At 38.2% G+C, this 22,841-nt stretch overlaps 1 protein-coding gene across 2 annotated transcripts in view; it reads right to left on the reverse strand.

Moving 5' to 3' along the window:
- Positions 1-12,147: 12,147 nt before the first annotated feature.
- Positions 12,148-22,841, reverse strand: part of csmd1a (CUB and Sushi multiple domains 1a) — a 500,723-nt gene continuing 490,029 nt past the window's right edge. The window contains exons 61-71 of one of the 2 annotated variants that reach the window (XM_035400756.1): positions 21,561-21,734; positions 20,465-20,538; positions 20,219-20,330; positions 19,231-19,410; positions 18,816-18,881; positions 18,370-18,531; positions 17,975-18,087; positions 17,377-17,464; positions 17,040-17,172; positions 16,657-16,719; positions 12,148-15,343 (exon numbers count right to left, since the gene is read on the reverse strand). In XM_035400756.1, the coding sequence (XP_035256647.1) occupies positions 15,184-15,343; positions 16,657-16,719; positions 17,040-17,172; positions 17,377-17,464; positions 17,975-18,087; positions 18,370-18,531; positions 18,816-18,881; positions 19,231-19,410; positions 20,219-20,330; positions 20,465-20,538; positions 21,561-21,734 (1,325 nt within the window). In that variant the 3' untranslated portion in view covers positions 12,148-15,183. The remainder of the gene's footprint in view (positions 15,344-16,656; positions 16,720-17,039; positions 17,173-17,376; positions 17,465-17,974; positions 18,088-18,369; positions 18,532-18,815; positions 18,882-19,230; positions 19,411-20,218; positions 20,331-20,464; positions 20,539-21,560; positions 21,735-22,841) is intronic. The other variant, XM_035400757.1, reaches the window with a different exon arrangement.

Raw genomic sequence — 22,841 nt, forward strand, 5'->3', positions numbered from 1 at the left:
CATGCAATCATTTTCATATATATGTAAGCCAGTTTTTTGGCCAGTAAACATGATCAAAGTCCAGGAAATTTAAAGCCTTCTGGACATTCTAGCCATCAAAAAATAAGTAAATAAAAATAAATATTTAGAGATGAGAGCCTAAATAATGGCTCTTATAATTTCAATATGTTATTTTTACACTGTCAAAACTTAATGAATTCGAAGAGGCCAAAAGAGCAGCTTCATATGATCCACAAATTGTTTTATTGTTTTGTTCTTAAATGCATTATTCTGCACTGCAGGCTAAAGCTAATTAATGCATCATCTAAGATCCATACAGGCCTATTCGCCGTGGTGAATAATGGAAATTGCATTTATTACCCTTAGAGATGTTTTTTTCATCTTTATTTAGAGATGGATCCTCTATTATTCAGAAAAAAATGCATTAAACAACTAATGATGCAAGATCATGACAGCTTGCCTGTTTTTCAGTGTAATTCATCCTTTTGTGCAAAGTGTATGTATATATTTTTTATCTTTATGCTAATATGGAATGCATTCCTCCAGAGGTGTATTCTGGAAAATAAGACACAAGAGGTAAAATTCACTGTGTATCTTCCACAACGACTTTGTCTTGTGGTTGGCCAAGCTCCTAGTACATATATGGCCTCACCATAGAATGTTGCCAGCACCGCTATCCACCATGGTACCTAACTACATGGGCTGCAGAGAAGCACATGGTGCAACCGCAATCATGTGCATGTAAAACTGGTTTTCACATTAATGTCACACCAACAGCATCCTGTAAATCAGGCTCACATCAGAAAACAGCAGTTTTCAAGGTTAATCGATTTTTTCATGTTAACTGTGTCACATAGTTGATAGAACACACACATCCAGTATAATATGAAAATTACACGATTTAAGACCACGTTTAATTTAGCTTTAAGGTATGGTATTTTTGTTAACAAGAACTCCAGAAGTGGCCATAACATATTTTATTTTTACAAGAAATAATGAAGGGAATCTGGAATGAATAAATGGCACATCAAATATATGTACTACAGTACATACTATGCAAATGACTGGCGAAAGTGTCCGAAAGTGTAAAATCTGATTCACCATCACTCTGCCAAAATACTACTGAGTTTAAAAGCGACAGCACATGTAACAATCACTCTGTTTAGAGAAGAAGCATTTTCAGCATTATATTGAAATAGGCAGGATGCTTTAAACTGCCAACTGGAAACATTAAATAAGACAATATTAAAATGCTGAATACATTTTATGAATATATTTCTTTGGTCTTTTAAACATCCAAACTGTTCATTTAGCGCTCGTTTAACATGCACAGGCCTGCAGATGGGACACATCTTCTCAGCTGCATACAAATGGTGTAAGCTGGTTAAAGGGGACACGACAACAAAAAAGTCCCATAACTCTTAAAAAGACATTAAATTAGTGGAGCAGAGACTCTTATCCAGAGCAATTTACAATATAAGAGAAACGCAAGCGCTTTAACATGATATACACGAGCACTAGTGCCATACCTGGCTAACAACATTCCCAGACAAGCCAGTAAAAATGCAACATCACTACAATATCCCACAGATTATGAGTTCATTTTATATTAGATATCCTTCTTACTACAGGAGCTACACACAAACATGTCAATATATTAAAAATGAAACTGTTTTCAATACCTCCACACAAAAACCCTCATTATATGAAGTGTATATTTTATATGCACACTTTTCATTCTTGTGTTTGGAATTTACATGTAAGGTCTCAGTGGGAATCTTCTACGGACTAGGAAGAAGATGGATGCTGTATTCAGTGTGATGTTCAGTGTGATGTTATTAGCGGACTGCAGTCACAATGTTGGAAACAAACTCCCACTGAAGACACACAATATTAAGCAGGAACACAACATTCCTCATTCATCCCTCTTTATGAAGACGAAAATATTTTCTCCTTCCAAAGTGAAATATGATCTGATTTTATTATTATTGTTTTGCCATCTAAAAGGGTGTACCATTCCCTCTAGCGATTTTGAAAACCATTCTCCAGCCACCTATGAAATCCAGAATAAATGAGCTATTACAGCCTGATTATAATTGTAAACGTTCATGCCAAGAAGACTCATCAGCGCTAATCTTTGCTTGTGATATCGTTCCGTTGTGTGCTCCTATATATTGGTCTTTTAGGAGCCTTGATGGCAGATGTATTCCTTGCTCACCCAGGACTAAAATACGGAGTTATTTCAAATAATGAATGGTGTGAAGGCGCTCATCGCAGCTCACAGGGCATGCTCTGTTTGTTCATAATAATATTTAAATTAGTGTTTTGTGGCAAGTTTAATGGGGTCCAGAGGTGAGCCCCTTGACCACAAATAATATCAAGGCTGACAAGCAACGAGAATTCCACTGGGGCGCCATACGGGTTGTGAACTGAGCAAGATAAACATAAAGTGCCCCTTACATAATGGATTTGTCCTTTCAGTAGGACTTTGCATGAGAGGCTATTACATATAAAGCTCATACATCGCTCAACATTGTGCAGTCGAGGGTTTTGAGACGTAGACCAGACAGGGAGGTTCTTATTTGTGTACATCAATTATCTTTGTTTCTCAGTTTCCTCTACCTTGTAGTTCAGCCCCCACAATATTATTTACTCTTTTTTACAAACTGATGAACACTTTGCTGTGCCTGTCAAAACAGCCGATTTGCAGACCCTCCATTTATCATCATACAATGTGTTGCACCCTAGATGAAAAAGAGAAGTGATGCATAGAATCATTCTGAGGATACAAATCTGAGACATCCAAAATGAATAATATTGGCTGTCTGCATTCAGTTTGCTTGAGAAATGTAGTAAGCATGTCCCCAATTATGCATTATCCATTATGCATTGTGTGTTGTTCTACACATTGTCACCACTGAGAATGTCAGGTATGGGATTGTGTACACTGTACAAGGGCCAGCATCATTGTTAAAATGGAAATGCAGTGGGGAAAAACCTTGGTCATTTTAACAACTATGCTACTAGCATTACAAGTGATGCATTTTCACCGTGATGTGACAAGTAGAGTTAGCATCACAGAAGCTTTAAAAGCCTTAAGCAGGTCAGGTATACCCATTTGCAAAAAATCCCATTTTAAAGGTAAAAGAACCTCTCTACTATAATCAACTTTTCCCACCCTTAGGGACAGGATGACAGAGCAAAAACATCTTCACAGGATCTGACGAGGCATCTCCTGGCAGTTTTATTCCCAGGTGAAAGGAAAGGAGAACAGTGGTTTTCATTTGCGTTTCTCCAGCAACGGATCCTGACCATGAGCATACTGCTGTGTCCAGTGCTCGTTTGTACAACCTGGAAAATTACTAATCATCTGAGGCTATCTAAATAACCAAAACCCAAAAATAATGTTGAATCTTGTGAAAGGGACACTTTTAGAATAAACTAAAACTATATCACTTTTTGGACACCTTGAGTGTCAGATGGCTGATTTTATCATTGGGTTTCTAACTGCATTTGATCAGTCAGTAAAAAGCTGTAAAATATGTAATTTGAGGTTTACCATACAGTGAATTCTGCAATGACCAGTGCCATTTAATGCCATGGTTTTTATACTCAACCATGAGTTTTTAATGCCTGCATAACTGTTTTAATCCAACTGACCTGATTCTGAATATTTTCTCTGCTTCTGTAGTTCAGTGACCTGAGTTAGCACAGACATCCACTGCACAATGTGGCGTCAGACCTGGAGAAGCAGGAAGAGTACGTTTTCCCTTGGCTGGGGACCCTGGTCTTTAGCTTAGCAGGCCTATCATATCTCTTGATGTGTGGAACGGCCACGGCTTGAAATCTGCAGTGGATTTCTTACCGCTGTTCAGGTGGTGCTGTGACTCAGAGTAATAGGACTGATGTCTCAGTCGGTCGAGTGAGGCTGCTGCAGGAGTTTAGAAAACACGAGTTAGTATAATTGTGAGGACTAACTACCTCTTTAGCTCTGCTAATCCGGGCTAATCGCGTGTAAAGAAAAAGCTTGTTGTTTAAGGTGACGCTCCTGGCACAGGTAAAAATTGTGTCCTGCACAGTGATCACTCTCTGATCTCTCTATGTCCATAGTTAACACTCTGGTCTCTTTGTCCAGCATCATGATCATGTTATGGTGTAGTGATCTGCTGTGGCATGAACATGAACAGATCTGATTTACGTTGCATTGTTCCAGCTCATACACGTGTGTATTTTTTATGCGTTCCTGTATATAAGGGAACGCAGAGCACATTCCCTCAATATAAGAGCACAGATCATACAGCCAGAAGGTGAGAAGTTGAATATGAATAAACAAGAAACTCAATTTCCATCTCCACTGAGCCAGAAAGCACAAAGTTTAAATAAACAATATTTTATTGTAAGTAAATGTTCTTCGGTGGCTATTTTAAAGGGCTCTTTACTTTGTTTTTGTATAAGCAATTTTTAAAAAAATATTGTGTTCTACAATGACACATTTCTGGAAAATACAGAATTGAGACCACGGGAGGGGACGTGTTAAGCATGGTGATCATGTCGTAGGATTTTATCTGTAGTGCTCTGAAACTCCTACAGTATCTCTCTCAGGAAAACAGATTTGACCACCTCATTGTTATGAAAATAAACAGCCAATAGGAAAATGTGAACTGCTGAAAAACATCAATTTGCAGTACTTATATGGGAACAGGTCAAACACATAACTGGAATAATAAAAACTGAATTAAACTGCCACAAATGCTGAAATTGGGCCAGAAATGCTTCAGATTGCTCTGCTAACATGCCAGTTTATTTACAAAATCATTAGTAACTCATATTTGTTCTGCTTAGAGAAGAGAAAATGTTAAGGATGCTGTTGTAGCATAAACTATACGTATGCCAGACTAATCATGGATGTAGAAATTAGACCCACAAACAATAATACCATGGATTACAGAAATTCTGAATGAACACGCTATGAAATATTCAGTGATAATTTAGCTATAACAGTTCAAGACCAGGAGGGATCACATGTTCTCCATCAGAGTGAAACTACTGGAGTAGTTGATTAATAGTGATTAATACTGAATGAATGTATATGGAATGTATGCAGGCAGCCAGATTGTGAGAATATTTAAAGCACTCAGAATACTCAGAATGCTTATCAGCCTGGCTCTGTCAGAAATGAGAAACTGCACTTTAGAAAAACATATCTCATATACAAGAAGGTTGCAGTTAGATTTATATAGCTAATGCTTTCTCGGGCCCCTTATCTCCAGTATTTTGTCCACAACCTTACTGATCAGTACACAAAATAAGATGTCCATAAGAAGACAAATGGAGCTGACAGAATAGATGCAAATTTGGAAATCCAGTTTTAATGAAAATTCATGATGAGCAACATTCATTACAAAGACGCATGCACATTTGAGATGGTGCAAAAATGGTGCAAAAACCATAGGCACTGGTCTACAGAGATGTGGAAAAAGGGATATGGTCAGATGAGTTATCCTTCACCATGTTCTCAACAAGTGGGAAAGTGCTATTATGGCATACACCAAGGGAATGGCACAGGCCTGAATGCTTGACCTCGATAGTGTGGCTCTGGTATGCTGTGGGGGGAATTTTCCTGCCATGATTTGGGTCCACTTGATCCCTTAGAGGGAAGGCTCACTGCAAATCAATACAAAGTTATTGTGATCACCTTTATCCTATGATGAAACATTTCTATCCTGATGGGAGTAGTCTGTTCCAGGATGACAATGCCCCCATCCAAAGGGCATGATGGGTCACTGAATGGTTTGATGAGTATTATAATGATGTGAATCATATGCTATGGCAGTCACCAGATCTCAACCTAATTGAACACCTATGGGTGATTTTGGACTGACATGTTATATATCGCTCTCCACCATCATCATCAAAGCCCAAAATGAGGGAATATCTTTTGGAAGAGTGGTGTTCCATCCCTCCAGTAGAGTTTCAGAGACTTGTAGAATCTATGCCAAGTTGCACTGAAGCTATTCTGATTGCTTGCGGTGGCCCAACATCTTAAGACACGTTAAGTTGGTTTTTCCTTTAATTCGTCTTTAATTTTGCCTTTAATTCCTGTCTATTTAAATAGTCCTGTGTATAGCCAGCACCCCCACATGGTGACATAAAAATGACTGAAGTCTCGATCAGGGAGGGAAAGCTTTCATCAGCAGGACTATCCACATCTCACTGCTAATGCTAATGGTGAATCCTGCTAGTCTGGGCTCTGCCTGCAGACTGACCTCATCTGATGTATGGACTATGCAGACTAGCTGCTAGGCTAGAAAGGGACCAGAAGTGGTGTCTGGCAGCACATTCTTGGGTAGAGACCCTGTCAGACCAAAATCATGATTAAAGTATCTGAGCTTGATGAGGAACTATTGGCCTGGTTCATGGCAGCTGTATGAAAGGCCAAATTTAGGTGTCTATCGATGGAATTTCTGGAAACATCCCCGTTGTCAATTTGTTCTGCCTGCAGTCAGGAAATAAGCTTGCACTCATCAGCACAATGAGTCCTAAATGCATATAATTATTTCCTGTTGCCCCTCAAAGCCAACAGCCATCCTGTGTGTTTGGGTCCAAAATCCAGATAAATAAGTGAGGCAAGATTTTGGATGGATGGCATGGCAAATTTTCAACAGGAGACTCCTCTATTTAAAAGCTCCATTGGAGCAAGAATTCCGCAGATTTAGGTTGGCAGAAAACCGATTAAACTTCTCCCAGACTTTAAAGAAAACAACAATGTCTAACAGCAGGCGGCTGAAAGAGTCAGGTTAAATTTATCATGGTCACTCCCTTATAAACTAATTTATTCAACAGTAGGATAAATATACGCTATCCCAGTGTGGGTGCCCACTTACATGTTTAAAACTAAACAGACTACACCACTATTCCAAAAGGTGGTATTGTTTTTTTTAAAATTGTACAGCATATTTTATTTCTGGTTAGTGTTATCAATTTCACCAAACCAACCTCTGTTGACAAGCAAAAGTTAATAGTTTAATGGTTACTATAATTTATAATCAATATGTTATGTTTGAGGATAAAAGGTTCCTATATTTTAGAACCAATGTTAATGACAAATTCTGATTACATTTGAGCATTCTGCAACAGTTTTGTCAATAGCAGACAACCAACAGTATTTTCATATCTGATGAAAATAATAAATGAATATGAGTTAAGAACAAGAAAATAATTTAAGTTGATTTAACAGTTAAACTGAGACGGCAGAAGTTCAGTGAGTAGAATGTCATGTCTTACAGTAGAGGTATCACAGGTGCTGCAGATGGTGGTGGGAGAAAATAACCTGGCATTATGTGCATTCCAAAGCACCTTTGATCAGCTTCATTTGAATTACTGAGATTCAGTCCTGATCAAAACACATTGAGTGGATGCAATTTGACTCTGATCCAAAGGTCCATCACAGGAAGGCCAGTGTTGATGTCTGTGCACAACAGACTACAACAATGTAGCACTGTTCTATGATCAAGCTTCAGGCCATAATTTATTCAGCAAACAACATTCACAAGACACAATGTCAGTCCATGTCAGTCTTTTAAATATAGTTGTTGCCAACCTTATGATTAATTACTTAGGCAATATAAAAATGTGAGGTTTTAAGTTTTTAAAAAATAAGATATTTAGATAAATGTCGAAAACATATTTTCCAAAAAACTAGATAACTCATTCCAATAAATCTGTTAATTTATTTTGTGACAGAATTTTGTTTTTCATCTTGAAAGTTATTCTTCGTAATGATTAAATCAATTTTACTCAACTGAATTCTCTAACACAAAGCCAGAGGAAGTGAGAATCTTTGATTAACAAGGATAGCAATTACCTGAATTAATTATTTGAAGTAATCCCAAAGGCCTCCCTTCACACTGAATTGTTACTGGTGTGTAGCCCTCTGGCTGCACACGCAGATTTAAGAGCCGATGGCTGGCTGCATGAATTTCACTGGACACACATACTAGTTTGCGCTGTCCTGAACTGAGTGCGTACAATGGCACAGAACACTTTGCAGAGGAAATAAAATAATAAAAAGATTTATGTTTAAAGCAGATATAGCTTAGCACGAGCTACCAAAGTGCTATTTGATTGTCACTCAATATATTTAATTTAACATAATGCTCTTCAGAGAGCACTCCAGAGTGCAGTCATTGCAGACATTCGGAAGGAAGAGTCATGATTTTCCAGCAACAGGAAAGAAATCATCTAAAATGAAAGCAACGTGATCGAATGATGACCAAAGGCAAAGAAAGATCTCCAGATGAAACATTTTAATCAAAGAAATCTGATCTTCTGAATGGCAAACAAAGTCTGAATGGCAACCAGAAACAATTTCCAACACCATAGGTCAGATGTGTGTCGACGTGTAATAAAAACACACACTTGACTGTTCCATACGTTATTAGACCTTGCTTAAGCTGAAAATGGGAGTCTTTGTGTTTATAATAGGTTGCCCTACTTCGGTAAGAAAAGGCGTGAGCGAGTTTGTGAGTTCACAATAACATCTGGTCACAGGGGACTTATGGCAAAAGTCATCTAAAGGCAGCTCCACATTAGAAAAAAGGTATGTGAACATCACTAGCCAGTCAGCCATCAATATTGACAGTTAGCTAAACAGTGTTACACCGCTGGAAAACACCATCGACAACAAACCAAACAAACAGCAACCATCTCTCAAACATAAAATAACTGAGTGAGCAGTACATTAACATTTACGTATTGTTTTTTGCCATGATTCAGGGCAGCTGGCTACTGCCTCACAAAACGATCACTCATAGTATGCTGCAACTAATTACTAGTTGATACACTACCAGAAGGAACCAACCATAGGCAAATGGCCTATACTATGCTAGCTAGTAACCAAACTCCAAGAACTATGTTTTAGGCCTATTTGTTTTGTATTTGTATTCCCTAAAAATTATGTTTGCTTTAGTTACAGTGTTAAGACATACCTTTAAATCTGCCAAGTCATCGACTGTGTGTTGATGGCAATCCTCGCTTCTGATCCTCCCCAAAGCAACAATCTTGAAGCAGACAGGAATGTTGGTTCCAAAATATAAAAATAAAAAAGCATCCTGTTTCTGGGGATTTCCTGCTGTGTGAGTTCAGCAGAAACTTGGGGGTGAGCCCCTAGAGAGCCAGGTCTTCAGTTCACATTTTGATTTCACTATTTAAAAAAACCAAAAAAAAAACAGACAGTTCAGGAGACTTGTAACCGGCAGAAGCTGCAATGCTGCTTTTCTCTCTCCAATACATAGGGAGATGTTCATGAGGATGTAAACAGGTTCTAAGTTAATACAGTCACATGTTTACTAGTGACAGTGGAATGTTGCACTAAAGCATATTTCATTGTTTCTGGTTTTAAAAAAAGATCTAATCCCAACAGAGAAGAGGAAAACATCCCAAAACAGTCAACATATTGCCGTTGACAGGCCTACACTCGTTTCTTGTCTAATAAAAAATTTATTATTATCTCCGCCAGGCGGAGCCTGGAGGGGATCATGCATTTGGTTGCGTATGTTTGTGCGTGTGTGTGTTTGTGTCTCTGTCTGGAGCTAATCTTGCATACTACTGGGCAGATCAGCCTAATATGTGTTGTGCATGCTGACAGCAGGCCAAGGACCTGAATTCTCGAATGTTTTGCAAATCGGTCAACGACAAGTATTTTATTTGAATTAATTTCCACCATTGTTGTCCATTGAAATAGATTAAGTGCTAACTCCTAACCGGTCGCTAGGGGCCGCAAGTGATAAATAACTGCTTCCGTTTGGAATGCCTGGCAGAGATCTGCACTCTACTGAGTGCACTCTTCTAGTTAAATATGAATTTGTCACGTGAGCCTACCTGAATCATTCTCATCGCTTCATAACTATGATTTGGTTTACAAATCTGTATATTCCTTGACAGGCCTTTAATCCACCGCTTCCAAATGTTTCTATTTTGCATTACATAATGACTGAATGAATGAATCATTGCACCGAACGCTCAAAGTTCTTTACAGTGATGAGTGGTAACTCACCTCACCGGCCACCAATGTGTAGCACCCACCTGGGTGATGCATGGCAGCCATTTTGCGCCAGAATGCTCACCACACATTAGCTATGATGATTAGGTGGCAAGTTTGAGAGAGCCAGGTTGGGAATTTAGCCAGGACACCGGGGAACCCCCTACTCTTTGCGAAAAGTGTCATGGGGTTTTTAATGACCACAGTGACTCAGGACCTCGGTTTAACGTCTCATCCGAAAGATGGATAATGATGTGTCAAATCAGCCGTCATCCAGAAAACATGGACAAAAAAAAAGTTGCTGCTAGGATTCTACTGAATAATTTGCATCCACAGGCTGTCATGATGGATTGAAAATTAAATGGCTACAGTTTGTGTGAAATGATGAGAGGCTGTGTGCTTACTCTGTTTCAGTGGGGCAAAGTCCACGCAGATACTCCAAAGCATGTGTGACAAGAATCCCGCCCATATTTCCTTCACTAGTACAATAATTAGCACTGGAAAGCAGTAACTTTGTATGCGTTACCTGTGCTTAGTGAGATGAAAGCATTCATCTGTCCTCTGATGTCAAGACTGTTGCACAGAGAAAAGTACATGACATTCATCATTAGTCATCCTGTAAGGTTTAATGCCATGTTCCAGACTGAGACAAAAAATAAGAATGCCCTTTTAAACAGACTATGCAGCATGACGGTATTAAAATGATTGAATATATATATATATATATATATATATATATATATATATATTTATTTATTTATTTTAATTTTTTTATTTTTTTTTACACATTCTAATAAACTAGCAAAACCAAAAGGCATACCAGTTCTTGTTGACAGAACTGCTTCAAGCCCAGCTTGTGTCTGAACAGAATCTGTCCCTGCAGAGAACTGGTCTGTATGTGCAAGTGGCAAGAAACTTCCCATACATGCCATCCTAATTCTCATATATACTTTCCTAATAGGAATGTGAATGAGAGGGCAAACATGTGGCTGATGTATTCTTTGGTTTTACAAAACAAAAATGTAACATTTGGTCTATATTCAACATGTTACCTTTGATACAAGCCCAACACTGTACATCACCTAGGCAACACCATCCACATTATCAGTCATATGGGTGTCGGAATCATGTTACAGCACTGTTTCTTGTCAGCAGGGAATGATTAACGCATCTGCGAGGAAACACTGTTGGAAGTGGCCACAAACTGAAAAGCATGTCTCAAATTCACAATTTACCAGCGCAGTAACTGGAGAAACAAAGCAAAGCCACATTTTTTTTTTTTTTGAAGAGACAGTGAACGTCCTTGAGTGGGTCAGGCAAAGCCACAAGAGAATGCATGAAAAGACTTTTTAAAAAACAGCAGTTCACTAATTATCCCCAAGGATCTTATTGACGATGTTGTTTCAAGAAAGAAGTCTCCGACTACCCTAATTGGTTAAATTCGTATTACTCCTACTTGCATATGGCCATTGCAGCAGCCTGTAGAGACAGGTTTATACTCGTGAGCTAGGTCAGAGCATCATTTGTTGGATTTCCTTGATGTCCACTGGGAATTTCCTCAACATGCAATCATTCAATATGTGGAATCTGGGTGGCCCCCACTACATATTACACTTTGGTTGATCAGGTTTCAACAGAAGACTATAATTATTTGCAAATCATCAAATCAGATTATTGGTATTGGTTTAATCTTGGTTATATTTGTATCATAATTTTAATAGTTTGTCTTTATTGTCTCTATGTACTACATTATTAACACGGAATGCATGAATTGTTACCATATAACAACACAGTTATATGAGTAAATATAAGTTATTGGTTATTGACATCATAAAAATTCCCAATGAGTTCCCCATTGAAAATTTAGTAATGTGCACATAAATGACTATTACCACAGTTCAAAGTAAATAAATATTTACGTTTCATGAACAGAATGACTCAGTTAAAATGAATAATTAACTCCTGTCCTCTGCTTATCTGAGTCAATGAAAAAGTTAATAATTCTGAAATAACACATTTTGCTTCAGTATATGGTTCCATCATTGCTGTATAAAAGGTGTTACACAATTAATGTAATAAAACAAACATTCAGCACAGACAAAAAAATCTATAATCAAATATTTAATCTGTCTCAAATATATATTTTTTTCTTCAAAAGGTGGTGTGAACAAACTATATAACAATTTATAGGTGATTCTTTGATGGACACATGGCATTTTATACAGCTTTGTCTGTACTGACAGTAGTGTGCAGAAATCTATGGATTTAAATGAAATACTGTATCAGTATGTTTGTGATATATGTAAATTACATGAATGATAAATTTACATTTTGTATAGTAAAAACATTTATTTTAACAATTTTATACCTACATTAATCAAAAAAGTACAGCATATTTAATAATTTTACAAATTCTTCATAAAAAATATATTTCTGTACAAAAAACATTTTCTTTTGCACCTACTTCAAGTCGAAAGCGCATGGTAAAATGGCGATGCGGCTGATGGAAAGGCATGTGTCAAAGGGCAGATTTACAGCTCTGATGGTAAAGGTATTTTACAGAGGAGGAGAGGACGACGTTATTGCAGTGAGCCTAAAAGGAGGAGAGAAATGGAGGAAAGCTGCAGGTAAAAACATCACGAGAAGCAAACGGTGGAAGGCGGGACACCAACTCCATCCCAGATTCTGCACCTCAGCTAGCCAGCTTTAACGCACCATTTTTTTTAACCATAGGTACTGATTTCAGCAATATTAAATGAAAAATATAAAATTTCTTAGAAAAATTAAGGTTAAGCGAATGCTTCTTATTTTACATACTTTTTAAAGATGTACACTTGATGACACGCGTGCACGCACACATGCACACGCACGCACACACACACACACACACACACTGCAGACATCCCCTCTGCTCTGAAATGACTTGGATAAAATCTGATATCAGAAGGTAAACATTTCACAAAGTTATAGTTCATATTTTCTATGCCACTGATGAATGGATCTGAATGCCAATGCAACAGGTGTCTGATTTGAACACAGCAATTAGCAGGTAGTTCACACATACATAAAAAGCTTGTAACTGAATATATAAGCACACGCACTATGTTACCAAGCTTATCGGGAAACCAGCTTGCTCAACCATGACTTTTGGAATCACAGTGTATATGCTCCTGAGGAGCCCAGCGCTCAAACACACACATTGGTGGTGCAATGAAATACATCATTAGTGTAGCAGACATATTGGCCATGTCACATTTCCAATTCAATAAGGCAGTGTTTCATGGGGTGTAAATTTGAAGCATGTCATCAAATTATCTTCTTCGAGATATGTTTTGAATTACAATGGGAGGGATATGTAATAAAAATTTATGTTGCCAATGCCTTTTTTAAAGAGAAAATGTACGACTCTCTGCGCCAGTTCTACTTCCAGATGGCCATGGCTGCCCAGGAAGGAATGCTATCCGGATCTAAACCTCCACTGGGCATTCACCAGTACACAGAAAACACACTATGAACACACTGATGCATTTACAGCTGTGATATAAAGTAAATGCAGCATTTTGGAAAAAAAAAAAAAAAAACATTTCATTTTCTACAGCATTATAGAGAAATAAAACTCCTCTCTGTAGATGATATTCACATGTGAAGATTTGCAGCAGGAACCTCCTTTGTTTGATATTTAGTAGTTATTTTAGGGTTGTGCGGTACATGATTCCACATATCAGTTTAATCTTGCGTAACAAACACCTGACCCAGAACATATATAATGGAGGACTGCTGTAAATTTTCGAACACATACCAACAGCATAAAAACCAAACAAAACAAATCATGTTACAAAACAAAAACATTCAGTGGATTCAGCGAGAGAGCCAGCAATTGAACCCTTTAGGCCTTGCACTCATATATCGGTCATCTACTAGTTTTGTCTATTTTGAAAGGCTGGGTTACAGTAAATTCCCATCCAGTGATTTTTTAAAGACAGTTCATGTGCTGCATAACACCAAAATCTACACAGAACAAGAAGAATATAGAATGAAAATAAATCAATTGATATACACAACAAAATCACATAAATCATCCAAAAAAAAAAAAAAAGGGAAATAAAATCCAACAAAGAAAAAACCTCAATCATACTATTTAACTGACACTCTGCAAGTCCTGGGCTTCTGCTTTAAAAAAAAAAAAGTAACATATGGGCACTGGTGTGACACCAACAGTAAGCATTAAGGTAAAATGATCAAAGAAAAACAACATTCCCAGTAGGAACCAAGGTGTTGAACTGCAGTTCAAAATTGAGCTGAAGAGTCATAATAATTTTTATTTTCTTTTTCTCATTTTTTCTTTTTCTTGCAAAATCAGTAGAAAATAAAATCAACCTGTCAAAACTTAGAATGACAACATGCTTCCTGCATACATGGAAATACATGTTTATATACACATGATCAGCGTATAGAAACCCTGTATGTATTTCTGTTTGCTAGTATTGTTTTCTCTTTTGAACCAGTTTGAAATCCATTCATAAACACACTAGTGCAAAAATTGTGCAGTAATGTTTTTGCAACACAACAGCTGAGAGAAATCCTTCTGCTATCTAGAGAATTGATAGCAAAGTTCATCTGCGGGACACTTGCAGCTGTAGCATATTCTCTCTCTTATTATTGAAGTCTGGCAAGGTGCAAGCGACCATGTTGGTTCAAAGACTCTGTTTCCTTTATGGTTCATCTTCAGAAGAAGGAAATACGTTTTTCAACAATTATGTGGCTTTTCAAGACACTTCAACATTGTCCCAAGAGAATTTTATTGAAAAAGTAGAAATAAAAGAAAAAAGAATAACAACGTTCATCCTGCAAGGGCCATGAAAGGTAGAAACTCATTAGTATCCAAGAAAGTATCTTTCATTCCTTTGTAATCTTGGCCATAATCTTGGTCTTTGCTCCATGGAAAGTCTTTTTTTGTAGTATGTCCATAAAATTGTTTGTTCGTATAATTGATCATTGTATCATATCCACAGGGAAGTTTGTATAAAGTGAATACGCTGTCTTAGCAAAGCGAAGAGTCACAAGGGAGAATTGGCATATGGCATCAAAGTCACTGCGTACCCAAGAGGTATGGCTGTGGACCAGTCAAAAGCAGACCATAAAGGTTATACCACTGTGCAGACTGTGTTTAGAGTTGTGTCGAACCTTACGGCTTTGGCCTCGGTGGGTTTCATGTTTGTGTCGTACATGGGGTTCTCAAACGAAGCCTGTCCGTTCGCGTTCTCGTGCCCCGCATAGCCGTTGAATTGTACTTTTGGTCTTGTTCTGAAAAATGAAAGAAGCGTGTATGTAGTTGCGTTTACGATTCTCTGTTTTCAAAATACAAGGCTTATGAAAATATAATCTCATTTCTCATTCATTTTTCAGAGACGCAGCTGCTTAGCTGTTTAAAAAAAAAATTTAAATAGAAAAAGTGCTCCCAATCACATGGATCTGATTTACACTTGAACTGTCTCCCTGTTCTTTCATAATGATGGGTAAAGGCTGTTAGAAAAGCAGGAAAAACAGCTACTTTTTCCAGACACTGCATTATTTACCCCTGTGACACTGGTGTAACAACCTCTCTGAATCGTACTAAGAAAACCCGTCGAATTGTTCTGAGTCGTGTATTAATGTTATTCTTATTTTTCATTATAATACAAAAGCAGAGAATGAAAATTAGATGGCTGAATATAGATTTCAGTAAGTGGGTTTTCTAGCAATGACTCATAACAATGAACTACATAAAATAAGAGCATTTCCCTTTTTCTTGTTTTACATCCACCAAACTAAGGAAAGCCCTGGGGCTTGCTGTCAGGAAAACCATGCTGCTCATAATAAAATGTCCGAAAACCAAAGGATAAACAGCATAGGGACAGTATTAATACATACTGTATCTGTAGCTGGTAAAGCAGCAACAATTAAAGGAAATAAAAAAAGAAAAATCTGCATAATCATATTAACAAGCACACTTCCAAACAGACTTCTGCCTGTATGACAGTATGAATGAGGTGCAGAAGGTGATTATGAAGCTTAGTTCCCAAACACAGTATAATGTGGTCTGTTGTAGCATATTATATAACAACAAAGGAGGGGGTATTAATCATATTTATGTCTGGCCTTCAGCATAAAATATTGTGAAATAAGGAAAAAGCCATAACTGTAAACATGTTGTGGAAATTATCCAAAAGATGATCGTTGAATACCTAAACAGCCAGTATTTGGCCTGGAGTTAATGCATTCACTCACAATGGTCAGCAACAAAAGTCCATCAAGTCTGCTTATAATATCACTGAACTATGACTGATGCTTTCATTTTTGTCTTACACCCTAATTTTCCTAATGTGGCAGGTCATATAAATAGTTATTACAACTGTATTTTGTTTGAGTGGACACGTTCAGGAAAAGATTTAGTTGGCTGAAAAATGTTGACAGATGAAAATTTATTATGAGACCAAACAACACGACACTGCATCCTTTCTTGTCCAACTGTTTTTTTTGTTCTTTGTCTAGAGTAAGGTATGGAAAAAGAAAAAAGGACAATGGCAATATGGAAGTAGAGAAATTATTGCCTAATGATTTAGTTTCTTGTGTCTTACCTGCAGCCGGCCCTGATTACATCTTTGGGTCTCTCACTGTCATCTGCGTCTTGTGAAAGTACCCTGCCAATTTTTTTTATTTATTTTAATATAGGGGATTTTTCATCCTTTTGGACATTAATGTCACAAAAAAATCCTGTTTTGGTAGCTTTGGAAAACTCCCATGCTCGTTTCTGATATGATTTCTGCACGCAAATGGTTTCATGTTTAATAAAGCATGCAGTAATGTGCCAACTTGGTTGATATTTGTGGGAGCATTACCTACAGGGCAAGTGTCACAGGAGTTTCCCATAACTGTTATAAAATAATTCTGATTTACATTCTGTCATTATGGACTTAAATGTCCAATGTGTGACGGGAGGCAACTGGTGAGCACTCCTTACCTGTGTTTATAGAGGTAAAAGGCAAACCCTGATAGAATTAGAGCAAAGAATGGCACTAAAATAGCAGCTGCCACTGAGCTACTGTTTGTGCCATAATATGGATTTGAAGGGTCCATGTCTGTTGTTATTAGACCTAAAAAACAAGACAGAAAATAGTTTGGTTACAATATGCTGCACTGTAAAAATGGGGGAAACACAGATTATGGTTCTCCTGTTACACAGCAGCATCAGATAATATTGCTAGTTTTACATACTGAGTAGCCACTGGAGTGTTTCAGAGGGTTTAAAAGAAACTGCAGGTGAATTACAGTAAATATTCTACAAAACCTGAACATACCTTGTCTTGTAAACTGAAATTTCCCAAAATCCTTTCCATGTATAAAACCTTGATACACAAATGTATTCTTGTCAGATTCTGCTGTCACCTGGACCACCGCAAATAAAAAAAGTTACTTTTACTTGAGTGTGCATCACAGAAGATTCATGTGATTCAAAATAAACTTTTGTAGAATCATTGTTGGTTTCAATATTTTAGTATTCATGTTCCGACGAATCACTTTGGATCTTCCGATTAGTCTTGGGACCACTGATGTATGTACAGGAGATTACAGAGTCATAATGCATTCCTTATAAAAAATATACTTCTACCATCCACCACATGAACTCAACTAATTTATGTCTGACATCACAATCATATTTTAAAAAATAATTTTCCAGAGTAATTTTCTCAACGTGTTTTAAGTGTGCAAAGACATTATTGTACTGCTCAATACACACAAAACCTAATTTTAAATGATAACATGTCCCCCGTTCTGCTTGTATAAAATTATTTTTCTGAAAACTTGAAAGTCAGTAGAAATGTACCACAGGAACTACTTTCAAATGTATCAATACATAATTTAGTAGTTTTCTGAGATAATATTCATTTCACTTACATATCCATCCATTGCCCAGTTGTCATTCTTAAATTTACTGAAAGAAAGTGCAACAGGACCTCCGATCTGGTAGACCTTTAGCAGCAAATGATTTTCCTCTTTCTTATATGTTCCTGAAAAAAAATACACAACTAATGTTTGGACCAAAATACAGCATAAATATGCAGAAGTTGTATATTTTGCAATTATGCAGTATATACAATATTGTTCCATGGAAAAGATATAACATTCGTAAAAACAACCTTATGTTTTGTTGATTCCCTTTTGGATTATTAAAATTATTTATTGTGATGATACCATTACAGTATATGCCACCATATACCATAAAAATAAAAATCAATAAATAAAAACTAAATAAATAACACAGAAAACTGACAACAGTCTATATACTTTACCTGACAGTTTAATTTGGACAGTACTGTGTTCCAGAAGTGTGACATTGACTTTACTAGTTGTCACATTGAATCCATTGACAGTTATGGTGGCAGCCTGTCTTTTCCCCAAGTACTCATAGAAACCAGTCCAGCCAGAGTTTAAAGAAAACACATCTGCAGGAACTGAAGGAAAAAGATTGAAAGAGAAAAATTATATTACATAACTAGTTGTTAAAGTAATTTTCCCATTTTTCTGTGCAAAACTTAACCATACTGTAATATGCCCTATTTTCAGCATTTCAAAGTCATATAAAGTTTCTCAAAATGAGGACCATCTGGTTAGTACTGCCAGCAGTTCTATTCACAGAAGTATCTAGCATGCAGACAGACTGTACTGTGAATTAAATAATCATTTAAGTGCCAACATTTTTGCAGGTATCTAAAAGTACACAGCAAAGGTTACATACCATGGATCTTATTTTTCTGTACATCAGAATCTGCTCCTTTCGTTTTGGTATTTATTTTGGGCCCAACTGCAAGACAGCATGAGTAAAGTATGAGTAAATTGTTATATTACATCAGAGGATGTGACGCACGCACTCCATTAACAATGATTCCATTATATTTAAGTATGTGATGCAGCCGCTCCATTAGAGATAGCATTAAAGTTTATTATTAAGAATGAGACTTACTGCAAAAACCTTTTCCAAAAGAGAAATATAATGCAATATTCTTAATTATGGAACTGGTTTTCAAGTGGGAAATAGCATGCGGGGCAGAAAATCACAGCCTTTAGCACAGTCTTTTTAAAATAACCGGCTTGAATATAAATTGCTAATTTAACAACAACAAATGATTTGCTGGTCCTCTATTTGGTTACACCTTTGCAGATGGGTGGCTTTCCAGACCATTTCCCATCCGATTTGCACGTTCTGTGTTCAGATCCCCCCGCCAGAAAGAAGCCGGCCTGACACGTGTACATGAGCGTGTATCCCAGCGTCGGGAGATCTATAGCCTTCACGTCGATGTGAGAAGGCGTCTCCGGCTGTCTGCAGGCGTGAGCTGGAAGCACAAACAAGTGTGGAGAAATCACGCCACCCGCATGGTATCCTGAGTGGAGCAGGGGGGAGGACTAATGCTGGGCGCCCTCACTTCGGCAAGCAGTGATAAAACCACGCCACAGGGACAGAAATTATGAAACATGCCCAGAGTGCTATCTTACATAATAAATGAACTAAGTCTTCACACCTCCCCCTTACCTCTCTCTCTCCGGCCTCTGTCAGAGAAGCTTTTATGCAAGGGAGCAGCCGGAAGGATTTTGCCAGTTCTGCAGTCAAACTCACCCACAGATTTAATGCTGGAGAACGAACAGCTTAAACTTGGCTAACTTTCATTTTTTTGCTGATGCACGCATTCCACACTCTTGTTCTCTTAAGAATCACTCTTTCAAATGCGTACCCCCTTCCCCTGGCTCCCTCTCTCCTGCTCAATGGCTCTCCGCAGCGATTTGTCTTTGAATCTGAATATATAGCTCAGGACGCATATATTCAGAAGAATGTTATTAGGGGGAAAAATGTAGCGCACGCGGTGGCTTTGTGGAGTGATCGCGTGAGGCTTGGGATCTGCGAAATTCACTGAATCAAAAAGTTGTGTTTGCTAAAACAATATTTTATTCAGTTAAGCTGTCACAGCCGCCTCTCTCTAGAGCCATTAATAAGTCACTGACGAGCAGAATGGTGATGGGTGTGACTGCTTCTGCGTTACCCTCTGGATTTTTATTTTTTAAAAAAGCTTTCGCTCCCATTCTTACTGCATGGTTCTCATAAGGCAGTTATGTATAAAATAAATAAATGAACACTCTAATGCTTACATATGCATTCTGGTTGTACTCCACTCCATGTTAAGTTTTCAAGGCATGTTCTTGTCGTAGAGCCCAATATGTGGTAGTTTTTCCGACATTTAAAGAAGATTTTGCTTCCAACCTACAAAAACAAAACATAAGACTGAATATTTGATGGTCCTCAGAACAATGCCATTCTGCATCGTTGTGAATACAGATAATATGACACTGAAATGTGAATGGAATAAACATTCCATTTACTGAGAATGGGAATACCTCATATCCTTGTGCCTGCACTGGTATCCCATATGCCGGAGTTCCAGGATCTCTACATGTGTTATATGCAGGATCTTAAGGGAAAAGAAAAAAACACATAAAATATAAATATTCCCAGAGATGGGACCCATGAATATAGCATTGGCCATTAAACATTGCCTTTTTGGAAATAAATGAAATGTGATAAAATGTGTTCAATCGCTGTTGCCTGCAGAAGAATAGAGACACATACTTAACATCATAACAACTGGAATATTTTAATTTACTGTTTTACTGTTGCACCAGACAAAATATGTGTTTTTGTTATATTTTAATAGTAAAACTGGCTATATCACCAGGGGGTTCACAGAAACATTATAATGCCAACAATTTGACTCCTTAAAAGCAATAGCTAGGTTGTGAAGATTTCTGTGACTGTAGCAGCAAATCACTACACAGGCTCTTTTCAGAGGCACTGTTTTTGTCAAAAAACCTTAAATAAAAGGAAGGTAAGCACCCGGGTTCCCTGAGTGAGAGAGAGCACTGGTGCTGGCAAGCTCTATCCGCTAATGTTCATTCAGAGTACATCATTACTGATCTAACCGCACGTTCCCTACCGTAAATACACCCGCTGTGCCATATAAAACCAGCCAATAACTTTCTGAATAATGTATATCAAAGAAGAGGGAGTTAGGATGTCCCCTAAAATTTGACTTTTATCTTCTGGGGGTTAAAGGGGTCTGGTCTCTTGATGACTGCTTATGAGGTGACTTGAGCATGGACTGAGCTAGCTCCCAAGCCGCAGGTGTTTCTGCTATGAGCTAATACTGAAGTATTAAGCGACTAGCAGGGAAATGCCCTATAGTTTTACACTCATGAGACGGCAGACAAAGCAAACTACACAAAGACTCACAGTGGGATGAGAAACCCCTGCAGCATAATGTTCATTGTCGCTGCCAGGGGCTAAGGCAAGTCCAATTACATTACATTACATTTTCAAAATATTTATATATAATGACACACACACATGATCACATGCTCAGGCACACACACACGCACACACACACAGCTATCTCTATATTTTTCAGGGAGTCCAACAGCTGTGATGGATATTCACCTATACAAGAAGGCTGAATGCCACTCCAGGTCCCATCTGCCTGACACACTCTTCTGGATGACCCCACCAGCAGGAAAGAGGGCTTGCACTGGAATGTGACCTCTGACCTGTAGGTGAAGAGCTTTCCCTCCATATGGCCCTCTGCTGGTGTACCAGGGTCTCCACACAGTGTGGCTACATAGGACAAACCCAACAACAAAAACCAAAACTCAAACATTTTTAACATTCGTCAGAACAATTACATGCACACTGTAACTAGTACTGAGAATGTAAACTGGTCTCCATGGATAGTGTTTTGAAAATGGTCAGTTATTTTTTCTCTCTCATGCACCTAGCCAACCACTTCAATCCACCTGAGTGTTCATCTACGTAAACAAAGGCAGGGCTGGTAATTATCTCTTGCGCTCTAATTAACACAGGTGATTATTGTACCAGCACTGCAATCTCAAATTAAGGAAATGTCCCCAATCACCTGTGTTAATCAGCGTACAAGCTAGGTAAAGCGAGGCTGGCAGACACGCGTTTGACACCCCTCAAACTTTGTTTATCCGCCATGACTATTCATAACTGCTTGTGACAAATTTCAGCTCGAATGCTCTTGACTATCTCTCATTTAAAAAAGGGCATAATTTGCACTTGCGGACTATTTTCACAATGTCGCCGCCTTAGGCAAGCGCAACGCAGTGCAGAACAGCAGAATTACACAACTCCCCGTAGTCCAATCAGCAGGAAGGGGAGAGTAATGGGGGTGAAATACACGAGCTGTGCACTGTCAACTTTTTGACACGCACCCCAATGCCACCGTCAGTTTCCTTCCCCGGCGGCTTTCGCGACAGACAGCAGCCGAGAGAGGACCGCTCCGCCGTGCCTACCTGCAGGCTGCCAATTTCAGCACAGCCAGCTTTCTCAATACTCTGGAGTTCGATTCTGACGTTCGCCGGCTTTTTTCAGTCACGCTTTCAGACGCTTACAATCAAGCCCGGCCGCGACCAGTGTCTGGCTACCGCCGTGATGGATCCTTCGCTGGTGATACTTGAAGGATTAAATTGCCAGATATTGATAAGGCAGCGAAAGGGTCTGCAAACCTGGCCATCCTGCACACGAGCAGAATATAAGCTGCACTCACTCACTCACTCACCCTTCCTACAATAGTGCTAGCGCTGAATCATAGACTACACTGGGGCCACTGGTCTGGTTTGCAATGATTATGGAATTCATTCTAACACCATTATGAAATCAATGATGGACTCAATGTATTTGCCCCACTTGCAAGTACAAAAT

This window comes from Anguilla anguilla, chromosome 18 (assembly GCF_013347855.1).
Source record: "Anguilla anguilla isolate fAngAng1 chromosome 18, fAngAng1.pri, whole genome shotgun sequence".
In the NCBI taxonomy this organism is placed as follows: Eukaryota; Metazoa; Chordata; class Actinopteri; order Anguilliformes; family Anguillidae; genus Anguilla; species Anguilla anguilla.